Here is a 13,029-nt window from a genome sequence, read left to right as displayed (position 1 = left end):
GGCACCCGCATCCTGCACCCCCCCAAAAAACACCCACCCGGGTGCCGGAGCCGCCATCCCCGGGATGAAACGCCGCGCGTGCCTGAGCCCGGGCCGGCAGCGTCCCCGCGAGCCGGGGCGCCTGTAGATAACAATTCCTAATTAATTTAAAGGTGTTCTGCCAAGAAGTGATTGTTTTCCTGCTCGAGAAATTGCCGGCTCATGCCGGCGGCTCGCCGCCTTTACCGGCAGCGGTGGCCGCCCTGTTTCCTCCGGGGCCTGGCAAAGGGGGTTGCCAGCGCGGGAAGGCTGCCATTAACGAGGCGGCTCTTATCTCCTTACCGCAGCCCTCTGCCTCCCCACCGGGCGAGCGGGAGGAGCGGAGCCCGAGGGAGAGCGAGCGGGACGTGGGGGGCTCTCGGGGAGCGTGTCCCGCCGCGCGTGGTGCCCGTCGGGGACCGCGCACCCCTGAGGGCGCACCGCGGGGGGGAGACGGAGGAGCGGGCGCCGTGCCAGGACACACCATGGGCAACTGCATCCCGGTGGTGAGTTGTTTCTCCCTCCCCTGACGCTTCTCCCCATCCCGCTGGGACGCAGGAGGGCGCGCGGCGGCCAGCGGGGTCCCGTCTCGCTGCCGGCCAACGCGCGCTCGCAGGATGGCTGCGTGGGTTTGCCCTCGCCCGCTGCAGGGTCCGCACCCCGCCTTTTGAGGCCGTAAGGAAATTTGGGCTTTCGCGCCGGCCCCCCGGGACGATCCCACGGCCCCAGGGTATCAGCTGCAGGCGGGCTCCCCTCGCCCCACAGCGTGGCCCTCCCCGATAAATGGCTCCGCTCGACCCGCGCTGGGGCCGTACGCGAATCCCCCGGCATCGGTGGGGCAGCAGCTCCGCGGCCGGCAGCGGCGGCACGTCAAGGGGTGTCTTGAGCGATGCCGTGGGATCTTTCTGCCCTGCTGAGGCCGCGGCTGGAGCCTGGGGTCCAGTGCTGGGCTCCCCGGTTCAAGAAGGACGGGGACCTGCTGGAGAGGGCACAGCAAAGGGCTACCGAGATGGTGAGGGGACTGGGACACCTCTCTGATGAGGAAAGGCTGAGGGATTTGGGGCTTTTTAGGCTGGAAAAAAGGTGACCGAGGGGGGATCTTATCAACGCTTATAAATACTTCAAGGGCGGGTGTCAGGAGGATGGGGCCGGGCTCTTCTCAGTGGTGCCTGGTGACAGGACAAGGGGTAACGGGCACAAACTTGACCATGGGAAGTTCCATCTCAACGCCAGGAGGAACTTCTTTGCTGTGAGGGTGGCAGAGCCCTGGCACAGGCTGCCCAGAGAGGTGGTGGGGTCTCCGTCTCCGGAGACATCCCAACCCCGCCTGGACGCGTTCCTGTGCCCCCTGCTCTGGGTGACCCTGCTCCGGCAGGGGGTGGGACTGGGCGATCTCCAGAGGGCCCTTCCGACCACCACCATCCTGTGGTTCTGTGATCGCGGGCACCCGCGGCCGGTTGGGCATGTCGCCATCGTGACGCCCGCGGGTCTCCTCGGCAGAGCCCCAGCATCCTGGAGAGCAAGAACTCCCTGGACCTGATGGACATCCTGGGCAACCTCTCCTACGACGTGACCGCCTACGAGGACAGCAACGGGACCTTCCCGGACTACGACGCCGCGCCCTGCCACAACGAATACTGTCCCCTCTTCCAGCGTGTGGCCCCCACTTTCCTGGCCGTCACCTGCGCTGTGGCCACCCTGGGCACCGGGGCGCTGCTGGTGGCACTGGCCAAGCGGCCACATGCCTGGGGCTGGCCCCAGAGCCGAGCGCTGGTGGCCCAGCTGGCGGTGGGGATGGGGCTCTTCACCACCCTGCTGCCGGCGGTGGCGGTGGGCATCGGGCAGGGCTGGCGGCTGGGCACGGGGCTCTGCAGCCTCACCCACCTGCTGTGGCACTGGAGCCTCTTCGCCCAGGGGCTACTGGTGGCCAGCGGCTCCTGCAGCACCGCCTGGTGCCGCTGGGACCCCCGGAGCCGACGCCTGACCGTGGCCGTGTGGGCCGGGGCGCTGCTGCTGGCGACGCCGGTGGCTCTCGCCAGCGGCACGGTGGCGTCCCCGGTGACGAGCTGCGTCCGCCGGAGCGTGGCCATCCTCTCCCCCGCGTACCTGCTGCACCTCGCCTTCTGCCTCTGCCTCTTCCTGCTGCTGCCGGCGGGGCTGCTGGTGGCCACGCTGGCCGTGCCGCGGCTGAGGGCGGGCTGGCAGCCGGGCGTGGGGGCGAGCTGGCTCTTCTTTGGGCTCTGGCTGCCTTACGGCGTGGGGCTGGGGGTGGATTTCCTCCTGCGAGCCCGGCTGCTGCAGCCCAGCTGCGGCACCTTCGAGCACTTTGACTACGTGCTGGGGCTGGGCGAGGGGCTGGGGGTGCTGCACTGCTGCCTGGGGCCCGCCGCCCTGCTCGCCGCCCGCCTCCGCCGCTGCTGAGCTCCTGGAGCTGCAGCCCCCGGCCCCGCGCCAGCCCCCGGCACCGTCCCCTCTCCCCACCGCGTCCCCACCAGCCCCCCAGCTCCTGCCCCGCAGGCAACGCTCCCCCCGGGGAGGGCAACGTGGCGCTTCTCCTCCCTCCGTCCCCTTTCCCCGGCGTCTCAGCCCCACCGTTTGGGGCCAGACACCCCGATTTGCTCAATCCCCGGGGTGCCTCAAGCATCTCCTCAAGACCCCAGGGGGTGTCAGCCCCCCAGGCTCGGCCCCAGCTCCGTGGGGAGATTCCAGCAGCGGTGATGTGAAGCGACAGAGGATTTTTTCCTCCCTCCCGACAAGCCGAGATAAATGTCCCACCCGTGAGCACACGGGATTATCCACAATATAGACGTCTGCCAGAGCTGCTCGCCACGCTCGGTTCATGGCAGGGGCTGGGAGGTGTTGGGGGGGACCAGGGGGGTGACATCCATCACCTCCGGCCAGGCTGCCGAGGGCTGGAAATGGGAGGCGTGTGCTCCTCGTGCCTCCCAATTAGCAGGAGAAGTTCGTTCCGGAGCTCTGCAGGCCGTCAGCGGGACGCGAGGTCGTTTATATCCAGCGCTGGGAGTCATCCGAGCCGCGCTCCGCCATCCCCACGAGGGACGGCCGCGTGCGGTCACAAGGCAGACGGGAGGCGAAATGGGTGCGGATGGAGAGCTCGGGGGGCGGGGGGGGGACGATGGAGGGGCGCGAGCCTGCGGCCGGGACCTGCCCCCCCCCACTCCCGGCTCCATGGGGTCGGGGGTCCGGCACACAAGGAGCCGCCTGGGCTGCGACAAGCCCTGTGGGACCTGGGGGCTCATCCCCGGTAAATTGAGGGACTGACTGGTTGGGGAATGAGCCCACGTTGTCCCCAAAAAGGGGGTGGCCACCCACAGCATCCCACTGCTGGCCTGCCAGCCGTCCCCCCCAACCCCAGCCCGGACCCCCCCCCCCCAACCAGCACCATCACTGGGGAGCCTGGAGCAGACGGGACCCTCCTCCTTCCCAGCCAGGCTGTCCCTGGGCAGGGGGCACAGAGCTCTGCCCGGGTCCCGGTCGCCCGCGAGAGGATGCACAGACCACGGATGCCCTCGGAGGACACCGGACCCTCGGCCGTTCCGCTTCGCTGCAGCTTCTTCTGCCACCTGGTGCCCACGGCTCCATCTTCGGGCTCCGTCCCTTTGGCCAGGACGGGGCGAGCGGAGCCCCCGGGGACGTGCCCGAGGGCCGTGGGTTGGGGGGCAGCTTCCCCTGTCCCCCTCGGAGGAGCCGGGATCAAACCGGGTCGCTCCCACCGGGGGGGTTGAGGCGAGGGGACTGTGGCGAAGCGGCGTGTCCGGGGTGCCGCGGCCGCCCGGGTGGGCACGTGGCCGGGCGCAGCTCCAGGGGGAACCCCGTGCAGGCGGGTGACCTGGGGACTCGTGGCACGTCCACGTCACGGCGTGAAATCGCTCCTCCCGGGCATGCCGGGCGGCTGGGGACGGGATTGGGGGGAACGCGGCTCCCCTCCCACCCTCCGGCCCCATAAACTCGGCGGGCAGCAGCCCTGCGCCAAGGCGGCTTCTTCCTGGCACCGATCGGGACCATGGGCCAGCTGTGGCTCTGGCTTGCCATCCTGGCCGGGCTCTCGGGGATCGTGGCCCAGGAAGGTAGGGGTGACACCGGGGGACAGGGCAGGTCCGGGGGGGGACATGGCAGCAGCTCTCGGACCCCTCTGGTCAGTGCCAGAGCCCGGTTGGCGTGGGGGGGGGGGCGGTGCTGGAGCAAAGCGGGGGTCAGCAGAGGGGACATCAGGGACGTGGAGTCGCCCAGAGGGGACCGAGGAAGGCTGAGAGGCAGTTGGCGGGGGTGCAGGACACCCCAACCTCCCGCCGCATCCCCATCTCTCCCCCCCCCCCCAGACCTGTACCGAAAGGTGTTCGTCTTCCGGAATGACCCCAGCAACGCCTACGTGGTGCTGAGGGCCAAACCGGAGCAGCCGCTGCAGAACTTCACCCTGTGCCTGCGCTCCTACACCGACCTGACGCGGCCCCACGGCCTCTTCTCCTACGCCACCAAGGCGCAGGACAACGACATCCTCCTCTTCAAGCCCAAGCCCGGCGAGTACCGCCTCTACGTGGGGGGAAAATTCGTCGCCTTCCGCGTCCCCGAGGGCCGCGGGGACTGGGAGCACGTCTGCGCCAGTTGGGAATCGGCCACCGGCGTCGCCGAGTTTTGGTTCAACGGGAAGCCCTGGCCCCGCAAGGGGCTGCAGAGGGGCTACGCGGTGGGGGCGGAGGCGGCCATCCTGCTGGGGCAGGAGCAGGACGCCTTCGGGGGCGGCTTCGACGTCTACAACTCCTTCTCGGGCGAGCTGGCCGACGTCTACCTGTGGGACGTGGGGCTGTCCCCGGACAAGATGAGAGCCGCCTACCAGTCCCTGCGCCTGCCGCCCGCCCTCCTGGCCTGGAGGAGCCTGAGCTACGAGGTGAAAGGCGACGTGGTGGTGAAACCCCGGCTCCGGGAGGTGCTGGGGCCATGACAGCCGGCCGGCTCCAGGGCTGGGGTGGCCTCAGCCCCCGCTTTTCTTCCCCTCCCCGTCCCCGTCCCCCCTTCACCTCCGCAACCCGCCAAGGAGAAGGTGCCGCCTGCGCGTCCCAGCCCAGGCGCTGCGGTGGGGACGGGGCTCAGACGGAGCTGGGGAGGGCTGGGGGCACCACTCAGCCTGGCAGGGTGTCCCCCCCCCGAGCGCCAGCACCCGCCACCCACCCGTCCCCGACGCCTGGGGCACCCTCTCCCATCCCCATGCCCCCCCCGAGCCGATCGGCAGCCAGCTGCTGCCGGCAGGACGCGGATCCACGGGCTCCAGCGCTGCCCGACCCCACACGAAACGGCAGAAGTGAGCGGGGACAGGCAGGCGGGGGGCTCGGCGCCAGCCCTTGGCGACGCAGGACCCATCCCCGTGCGCGCCCGCCGTCCCCGGGCTCCCTGCCAGCCTGCTGGGTCGGCAAACTCCCGGGCTGGCAAACCAGCCCCAGCTTGCCAAAGAGCCCCGCTGGTCACTGTCCCCGCAGGCGTGGGGCGAAGGTCCCGGGTGAACGTCGCCGTGGCGGAGCCGCACGCTCACCCCGGCACAGAGCCTGAGCAGCCCCAGGGCCGCGGCACCGCTGGCCCTGCGCTTGCCCCTCAGCGCCGAGCCGGGCTCGGCGGTGCCATGGGGCGGCTGTGGCTCTGCCTCCTCGCCCTCGCCGCGCTCTTCGGCCTCGCTGCCCCACGAGGTAGGGACTTGGGGGGGGGAGGGACGGAGCTGCGCCGGGACCCCCTGCGGGTCCCACGGGGAGAGCAGGAGGTGCAGTGGGGGGCAGCGGGTGCAGTGGGCGCAGGGGGGCACGCAGCGGTGGTGGCAGGGGGGAGCAGTGGGGCGCCCTGAGCACTGCAATGGGGGGTGCAGTGGGTGCAGTGAGGGGGGCAGTGAGGGGGGCAGTGGGTGCAATGAGGGTGCGGTGGGTGCAGTGAGGGGGGCAGTGAGGGGTGCAGTGGGTGCAATGAGGGGTGCAGTGGGCACAGCGAGGCGTGCAGTGGGTGCAGTGAAGGTGTAGTGGGCGCAAGGAGGGGCGCAGTGGGCACAGCACAGTGCGCCGGGGGTGCCGGGGGGGCAGCAGGGGCGGGAGGAGGAGATGCCCCGGCGGCGTAGCCGGAGCCAAGAAGGGCACCCCGAGCGACACAGGGTGGGGACAGCAGCCGGGGGCGGCAGGGACACAAGGCCGGGCACCACCAAGAGCGACGCAGGGCTGCGGTGGGGACACGAGGGTCCCACAGGCTGGGACAGGCAGCCCCAGGGGTGGGGACAGGGGGACAGGGAGACGCGCGCACACACACACACACACACACACACACACACACGCCCCCCGGCCATCCTGCCCCTTCCCTCTGGGTGCTGCAGAAAAAGTGACGGCCCAGATCCAGGCTCACCCGCCGGCACCCACCGTGTACCACCAGCTGACGCTCTCCTGCGAGGTCTCGGGGGACCCCGGGTAAGGCGCTCCCCACCCTCCCGCGGCCTCTGGCACAGCCCTGGCGTGGGGGCAGGCAGCTCCGGCATCCCCGGCCCCGCGGGCAGCAGGAGAAGAAGGGGCTGGAGAGGGAGCGCCACGGTCCCTCTACGTCCCCCCACCCCGTGGCATGGCCACCCTGGGGTGTCCCCCCCAGCCTGAGTGAGACCTGGCCCGGCTCAGCCCCCAGGAGTTCCTGTGGGAGAAGGAAGGACATCGTGACCCCCTGCAGAAAGGCCCCGACAACGTCCTCCTCTTCCGCTCCTTCAACAAGACCCACTTGGGCACCTACATCTGCAGGGCCACCGGCTCCCTGGGCACCGCCGTGGCCACCTACAACCTGTGGATAGACGGTAGGGAGGGGACCGAGGGCACGGCCGGGGACAAGGGCTCTTCCCCTCCTTCCCGCCACGCCGTGCCCATGCCACCCCCATATCGCAGCCTACACGTGGTGGTGAAAGCCACCTCTGGGTCTGATGCCGGAGGCCACCAACCTCCAGGTTGGTGGTGGCCTCCTCGTTGGCACGCTGCGATCCCGTTTCCCCTTGGGGGGACCTTCCCGGGTGCCTTCTCCACGGCATGGAGCAGCCACCTCTTTCTTTCTTGCCTCTCCCAGATCTGGTGAACAAAGTGTTCGTGTTCCCCCAAGCGACCAACGACTCCCACGTGCTGGTGAGGGCCAAACCGGAGCAGCCGCTGCAGAACTTCACCCTGTGCCTGCGCTCCTACACCGACCTGACGCGGCCCCACGGCCTCTTCTCCTACGCCACCAAGGCGCAGGACAACGACATCCTCCTCTTCAAGCCCAAGCCCGGCGAGTACCGCCTCTACGTGGGGGGAAAATTCGTCGCCTTCCGCGTCCCCGAGGGCGTCATGGCGAGCGAGCACGTCTGCGTCAGCTGGGAATCCGCCACCGGCATCGTGGGCTTTTGGCTCAACGGGAAGCCCTGGCCCCGCAAGGGGCTGCAGAGGGGCTACGCGGTGGGGGCGGAGGCGGCCATCCTGCTGGGGCAGGAGCAAGACGCCTTCGGGGGCGGCTTCGACGCCCAGAAGTCCTTCGTGGGGGAAATGTGCTCCGTGTACATGTGGGACACGGGGATCTCCACCTCGGGGGTGATGGCGGCCATGAACAACCGCCCCGCCAATGCCCCCATCTTCGGCTGGAGGAACTTCCCCTACACGACCGTGGGCGAGGTGTACCTGAAGCCCTGAGGCCCCCCCCCCAGCTCCCGCCGTCTCGCTCGGGGTGGCTGGCGAGCGCTGGGCGAGCCGTGGTTGCCACCGGGCCTGTGTCCCCCTTCCCTGCTGTGTAACCCCCCCCCACCCCCAAAGCGTCACATAAATGAAGAAATGGGTTTGAAACGCAGCAACCGAAGCCCCCCCACAGCTCAAGTAATTAATCCAGGCTTCGGAAACGCGTTGGGCGAGGGGTGGCGGGACAGGAGGAAGGGGGACGAGCCGGGGGAAGGGGCTGCCGCCAGCCCAGGGACCCCATTCCCCCCCGCCCCGGGGGACACCGGGGAGGAGCAGGGGGACAGAGAGGGGGCACCCAGCGCTGGGGGACGTACACCCTGGGCACGGCAGGGGGACGGGGACGGGAGGGACAGACCCGTGTACCGGTGCCCCTGCGGGGTACAGTCTCGGTGCCCCTGGGGGGTACAATCCCCGTGCCCCAGAGCCTCAGGGGGGGCAGCCCCGGTGCCCCGGAGCCCTTGGGGGTGCAGCCCCGGTGCTCCGGAGTCCAGGGGGGTGAAGTCCCGCTGCCCCCGGGGGTACAGTCCCATGTACCGGGGGTGCAGCCCCGGTGCCCCGGAGCCCTTGGGGGTGCAGTCCCGGTGCCGCGGTGCCCCGCGGGGTGCAGTCCCGGAGCCCCGGGGGTATAATCTCGGTGCCCCGGAGCCCCGGGGGGGGCAGCCCCATGTCCCGGGAGGGTGCAGTCCCGGAGCCCCGTGGCGGGGGGGGGTGCAGTCCCGGTGCCCGGAATCCCGGCGGGTGCAGCCCCGTGTCTCTGCGGGTGCAGCTCCGGTGCCCCGGAGCCCCGGGTGGCGCAGTGCCGGTGCCCCCGGGGGTACGGTCCCGTGCGCCGGCGGTGCAGCCCCGTGTCCGGGCGCCGGCGCGGCCCCTCCGCTGTCGGTCGCTCCCCGCCTGCGCCGCCGCCGCTCTGGGCTGACGCTGCCGGGCCCGCCCCACTCCGCCGCCGCGCGGCCTCCCCGGTACGGCGGGGCGGAGGGTTCCGCGGGCCCCGGGCCTGCGGGGGCGGCCGGGCCGGGGCGGTGCGGGGCCCGCTGGGGACAGGCCGCGGGGGCCCAGGCCCGGCCGTGCGGCCTACGGGGGGCTCGGGGCGGTGCGGGGCGGCCGCGGGGGGACGGGCCCGTGCCGGGGGACGGGCCCGGGATCCGGAGGGCGGAACCGGGGGGGGGGTGTCCCAGGGAACTGGCTGGGGGTCCCGGGGGGTCTGGTCACGGTCTCCCAGCGGGGTGGTAGCAGGGGTCCCACCGGGCCTGAACTGGGGGTGTCAAGGCACTGGGTAGAGGTCCTGACCTGGGGGTCCCGGGGGTCTGGCCGTGGTGTCCTGGGGGTCCCAGGGGTCTGACCATGGTGTCCTGGGGGTCCCGGGGGGGGGGTCTGGCCGTGGTGTCCTGGGGAGACCTGACCTCGGGGTCCCGGGGGTCTGACTGTGGTGTCCTGGGGGTCCCAGGGGTATGGCCATGGTGTCCTGGGGGTCCCGGGGGGGGGTCTGGCTGTGGTGTCCTGGGGGGCCTGACCTGGGGGTCCCGGGGGTCTGACCATGGTGTCCTGGGGGTCCCAGGGGTATGGCCATGGTGTCCTGGGGGTCCCGGGGGGGGGTCTGGCTGTGGTGTCCTGGGGGGCCTGACCTGGGGGTCCCAGGGGTCTGACCGTGGTGTCCTGGGGGTCCCGGGGGTCTGACCATGGTGTCCTGGGGGTCCCGGGGGGGGGTCTGGCTGTGGTGTCCTGGGGGGCCTGACCTGGGGGTCCCGGGGGTCTGACCGTGGTGTCCTGGGGGTCCCAGGGGTATGGCCATGGTGTCCTGGGGGTCCCAGGGGGGGGTCTGGCTGTGGTGTCCTGGGGGGCCTGACCTGGGGGTCCCAGGGGTCTGGCCGTGGTGTCCTGGGGGGACCTGACCTGGGGGTTCCGGGGGTCTGGCCGTGGTGTCTTGGGGGGGGCCTGACCTGGGAGTTCTGGGGAGTCTGGCCATGGTGTCCTGGGGGTCCCAGGGGGGTCTGGCTGCGGTGTCCTGGGGGGGACCTAACTGGGGGTTCTGGGGAGTCTGGTCATGGTGTCCTGGCGTGGGAGGGGGGCCAACCTGGAGGTCCTGGGGGGGCTCTAGCAACAGTCTCCCAGGGGTTTCCCCCCCCGGGTGTCCCCAGAGCAGCCCTGTCCCCAGGGCACATGTTGGCGCAGGCCCACGGTGCCGGTCCCCGCAGGCGATGGGGGCGTGTGAGCCCCCCAACTTCTCGTGGGTAGCAGAGGGGCGGCTGGCGGGGCTGGCCATGCCGCGGGAGCCGGGCCACTACCGGTTCCTGCTGGGCCAGGGCGTGCGGCACCTGGTGTCGCTGTCGGAGCGGGCACCGCCGCACCACGGCTGCTGCCCCGCCATCCGGCTCCACCGGCTCCGCATCCCCGACTTCACCCCCCCGACGCCCGAGCAGATCCAGAGCTTCCTGCAGCTGGTGGAGGACGCCAACGCCCGCGGCGAGGTACGGCGGCGGGGACTCGTCACACCGGCGTGGCATCGCGGGGAGGAGGAGGAGGTGGCGGCACCCAGGTTACACCGAGGGGGTGACGCCATGGCGGGATGGCGGGCAGCGCGGGGGGCTACCGCGGGGACACCGCGTCCCTCCGCGCCGGCGCCAGCTGAGGGTGTGACGCCGCCGGCCAGGCCGTGGCGGTGCACTGTATGCTGGGGTGCGGGCGGACGGGCACCATGCTGGCCTGCTACCTGGCGAAGGTGGGGAAGATGAGCGGCGACAACGCCATCCGGGAGATCCGGCGGCTGCGGCCTGGCTCCATCGAGACGCAGGAGCAGAAGGAAGCCGTGATCCGGTTCTGCCAGCGCCTTCGGTAGGTGCAGCCCCGCGGCGGGGAGTCCTGGCTTTGTGGCACTGCGCTCCCCACAGGGGCTCCCAACGCCGTGCCGGGGCCACAGCCGGTGGCATTCCGGGTATGGCAAGCGGGAAGGGAGCTGCAGGTGCCAAAGCCCAGTTTGCCAGTGGGATCTGCCCCTCCGCAGCACTGGAGAGGACAACGAGGAGCCGTGAGCGCGACCAACTCCCCGAGGCAGCCTGTGATGGACGGGTTCGATGGAGACGGTCACCCCAAGGTGCTGCTGTCTGTCCCCTCCCGCATTAAAGGACTCCCTTGTGGCTTCTCTCCAGGTCTGTGTGTGGGGAACTGGGTGGGCAGCACACGGGGCTCTGCCGGGCTCCGTGACACCCCGCTGCGCCCCACGGCTCGGTCGGCGGCCACGGGGGTCCTGGCTCTTGGGTCTCTGCCTGGCCTCGGCCCTCGGGGACAGCCAGCAGCTCCACGGCAGGCTGGCCCCGGAGCTGGTCGCCCGCCAAAGCGGTGACACCACGTGGAGGGCGGCAGCCGGGGGCCAGCCCGGGACGTCGACGCTTAAAGTGAAGCTTAGACGGAGTTTAGGCATCCCTGTCCAAATGTCCAATCCTGAAAATCTCTTCTCAGCTGCTCCTAACCTTGGTGGCATTTAAATCCTGAGTGCAAGGAGTGTCACCGTCACCATTCCCGGCCACGCGGCACATGGCCGGGAGCGCCTGGCGCTCACTGGGCACAAGTGCCGCATCCGCACTCCGGGCTGGTGGGGCCATCGCCTCTGCCAGGCAACTCCACAGCCCCCAAATGTTGCCCTGGAACCCCAAAATATTGTCATCTATCTTCCCTCGGGAACGAAGCACCGGGGTGGTGGCACTGGGCACCATTGACAAAATGGCTGTGCCCCGCTCAGAGCCGTGGCCGGGGGCAACTGACTGTCTCGGGGTGGCTGTAGCACCCTGATGTCCCCCTCTCCTGGGCCCCACAGGGCCAGCGGTGGGACCGTCGGGGACGGAGGAGGTTACTGGGGGGATGTCTTCGCTGCAGGGTGCGGGGCACCCCAAAAAGCAGGGGGTAGAACGCAGCCCCCACCCCTGCCCGGTGCCCCACGGCCCTTCCCCGGCGGGGATTCCGGAGGTACCCGTGTCCCACGGGCGATGCCGTGGCTCCGGTGGGCTGTGACACCGCACCGGGATGTGGGGCCGCCCGGGGGTGCTCAGCTCTGCCTGCAGCCCTTGGCTGGGGTGGCGGGTGGCGGGGGGGACAGCCCTGGGTGAGGGGACAGGGACAATGGGGACGATGGGGACAATGGGAATGATGGGGACGGGGCAGCGCCGTCCGGTCGCCGTGCCTAAGCCTGTGGGAGCCGCAGGACTCACATGGGCCCGTGAGATGCAGGAAAGCAGCTTAACCGCAGAATTATTTACTTTAACTCCTCTTTCTTTAGCTCTGGCCTTAATAGTCTCCCGGGCTCAGGGGGCCGGGCCAGGCCGGGCCGACGGGGGGGACCGTGAGACCCCCCCCCCTGCCCCATGGAAGGGGGGCCGGGACGGGGGGCTCTGCCGCAGCATCCCCAGCCCAGCGCTCGGTGCCGCTGCCAGGACTCGGCGGTGCCGCGGAACAGGGCCCGGCATGGCGCGCGGTCTGCCGCCATGGCCACGCTCGGCCCTTGATGCCGGGCTCCATCGTGGCAACGGGGAGGCGGGGGATGTCCCCTGCCCGGCGTGTCCCCATCCCAGGAGGCTTCCCAGAGCCCCCAGCCTGGCGGGCAGCCCAGCTCCGGCTCAGTCTGGCGGGATGGGGACGCCGGGACACGGCACCAGTGGCCATCCCCGCGCCAGGGACGCATTTAGGATGGGATTAGAGAGGAGGCGGCCGGGGCAGGGAAGGGCAGGTGGGGAGGGAGCCCTGGCGCGACGGCGGTCACGGGGGTGACCCCTGCCCACACGTGCGCTGCCGCCTGGCCACGGGGCTGGGCACGGTGCCGGGGCACGGTTTGGCAGGGTGTGATATGGTGTGGGATGGCTCGGCACGGTGTGATATGGCGTGGTGTGGCTTAGTATGGCTTGGCAGGGTGTGATAAGGTGTGGTATGGCTTGGCATGGCATGGTGTATGGTGTGGTGTGGCCGGGAAAGGCTTGGCACGGCTCAGCACAGCTCGGCAGGGTGTGGTATGGCACAGCATGGCATGGCACGGCATGGTTTATGGTGTGGTATGGCAGGGAAGGGCTTGGCATGGCATAACACGGCTCGGCAGGGTGTGATGTCGTGTGGTATGGCTTGGCACGGCTTGGCATGGCATGGCTTAATAGGGTATATGGCGTGGTGTGGCACGGCACGGCTTGGCATGGCTTGGCAGGGTGTGATGTGGTGTGGTATGGCTCGGCATGGCACGGCGCGGCATGGTGTATGGTGTGGTATGGCAGGGAAGGGCTCGGCATGGCATGGCACGGCTCGGCAGGGTGCG

General features: G+C 70.6%; 4 protein-coding genes across 6 annotated transcripts; all 4 read left to right on the top strand.

Annotated features, from left to right (window-relative positions):
• The first annotated feature begins 177 nt into the window (after positions 1-177).
• Positions 178-2,784, top strand: ACKR1 (atypical chemokine receptor 1 (Duffy blood group)). The gene is made up of 2 exons (XM_063357549.1): positions 178-524; positions 1,519-2,784. Exons 1-2 carry the CDS (start codon positions 504-506, stop codon positions 2,437-2,439), a joined length of 942 nt encoding a protein of 313 aa, XP_063213619.1. The 5' UTR covers positions 178-503; the 3' UTR covers positions 2,440-2,784.
• A 1,258-nt stretch (positions 2,785-4,042) lies between these two features.
• Positions 4,043-5,161, top strand: LOC134526081 (serum amyloid P-component-like). The gene is made up of 2 exons (XM_063357560.1): positions 4,043-4,106; positions 4,359-5,161. Exons 1-2 carry the CDS (start codon positions 4,043-4,045, stop codon positions 4,976-4,978), a joined length of 684 nt encoding a protein of 227 aa, XP_063213630.1. The 3' UTR covers positions 4,979-5,161.
• Positions 5,162-5,470: 309 nt separating this feature from the next.
• LOC134526076 (serum amyloid P-component-like) lies at positions 5,471-7,852 on the top strand. The gene is made up of 4 exons (XM_063357551.1): positions 5,471-5,714; positions 6,380-6,470; positions 6,672-6,841; positions 7,105-7,852. Exons 1-4 carry the CDS (start codon positions 5,651-5,653, stop codon positions 7,698-7,700), a joined length of 921 nt encoding a protein of 306 aa, XP_063213621.1. The 5' UTR covers positions 5,471-5,650; the 3' UTR covers positions 7,701-7,852.
• Positions 7,853-8,523: 671 nt separating this feature from the next.
• Positions 8,524-10,880, top strand: DUSP23 (dual specificity phosphatase 23). 3 transcript variants are annotated; one of them, XM_063357563.1, is made up of 4 exons: positions 8,524-8,701; positions 9,895-10,207; positions 10,390-10,571; positions 10,741-10,880. In XM_063357563.1, the coding sequence occupies exons 2-4, from the start codon at positions 9,938-9,940 to the stop codon at positions 10,766-10,768; spliced, it is 480 nt and encodes a 159-aa protein (XP_063213633.1). In that variant the 5' UTR covers positions 8,524-8,701; positions 9,895-9,937; the 3' UTR covers positions 10,769-10,880. The 3 variants fall into 3 exon arrangements, with proteins under 3 accessions (XP_063213633.1, XP_063213632.1, XP_063213634.1); XM_063357562.1 differs by having other exon boundaries at positions 8,528-8,701; positions 9,935-10,207; XM_063357564.1 differs by lacking the exons at positions 8,524-8,701; positions 10,741-10,880 and having other exon boundaries at positions 9,742-10,207; positions 10,390-10,575.
• The last annotated feature ends 2,149 nt before the right edge of the window (positions 10,881-13,029 follow it).

This window comes from Chroicocephalus ridibundus, chromosome 21 (genome assembly GCF_963924245.1).
Source record: "Chroicocephalus ridibundus chromosome 21, bChrRid1.1, whole genome shotgun sequence".
Taxonomy (NCBI): domain Eukaryota; kingdom Metazoa; phylum Chordata; class Aves; order Charadriiformes; family Laridae; genus Chroicocephalus; species Chroicocephalus ridibundus.
This window is presented reverse-complemented; position numbering and strand designations above follow the sequence as displayed.

Coding starts and splice junctions, on each gene's coding strand:
- DUSP23 (XM_063357563.1), top strand. CDS start 9,938: ATGGGGGCGTGTGAGCCCCCCAACTTCTCGTGGGTAGCAGAGGGGCGG. Junction 10,208..10,389: donor ACGCCAACGCCCGCGGCGAG/GTACGGCGGCGG, acceptor GCCGCCGGCCAG/GCCGTGGCGGTGCACTGTAT. Junction 10,572..10,740: donor CGGTTCTGCCAGCGCCTTCG/GTAGGTGCAGCC, acceptor GCCCCTCCGCAG/CACTGGAGAGGACAACGAGG.
- ACKR1 (XM_063357549.1), top strand. CDS start 504: ATGGGCAACTGCATCCCGGTG. Junction 525..1,518: donor TGGGCAACTGCATCCCGGTG/GTGAGTTGTTTC, acceptor TCTCCTCGGCAG/AGCCCCAGCATCCTGGAGAG.
- LOC134526076 (XM_063357551.1), top strand. CDS start 5,651: ATGGGGCGGCTGTGGCTCTGCCTCCTCGCCCTCGCCGCGCTCTTCGGC. Junction 5,715..6,379: donor CGGCCTCGCTGCCCCACGAG/GTAGGGACTTGG, acceptor TGGGTGCTGCAG/AAAAAGTGACGGCCCAGATC. Junction 6,842..7,104: donor CTACAACCTGTGGATAGACG/GTAGGGAGGGGA, acceptor TGCCTCTCCCAG/ATCTGGTGAACAAAGTGTTC.
- LOC134526081 (XM_063357560.1), top strand. CDS start 4,043: ATGGGCCAGCTGTGGCTCTGGCTTGCCATCCTGGCCGGGCTCTCGGGG. Junction 4,107..4,358: donor GGGGATCGTGGCCCAGGAAG/GTAGGGGTGACA, acceptor CCCCCCCCCCAG/ACCTGTACCGAAAGGTGTTC.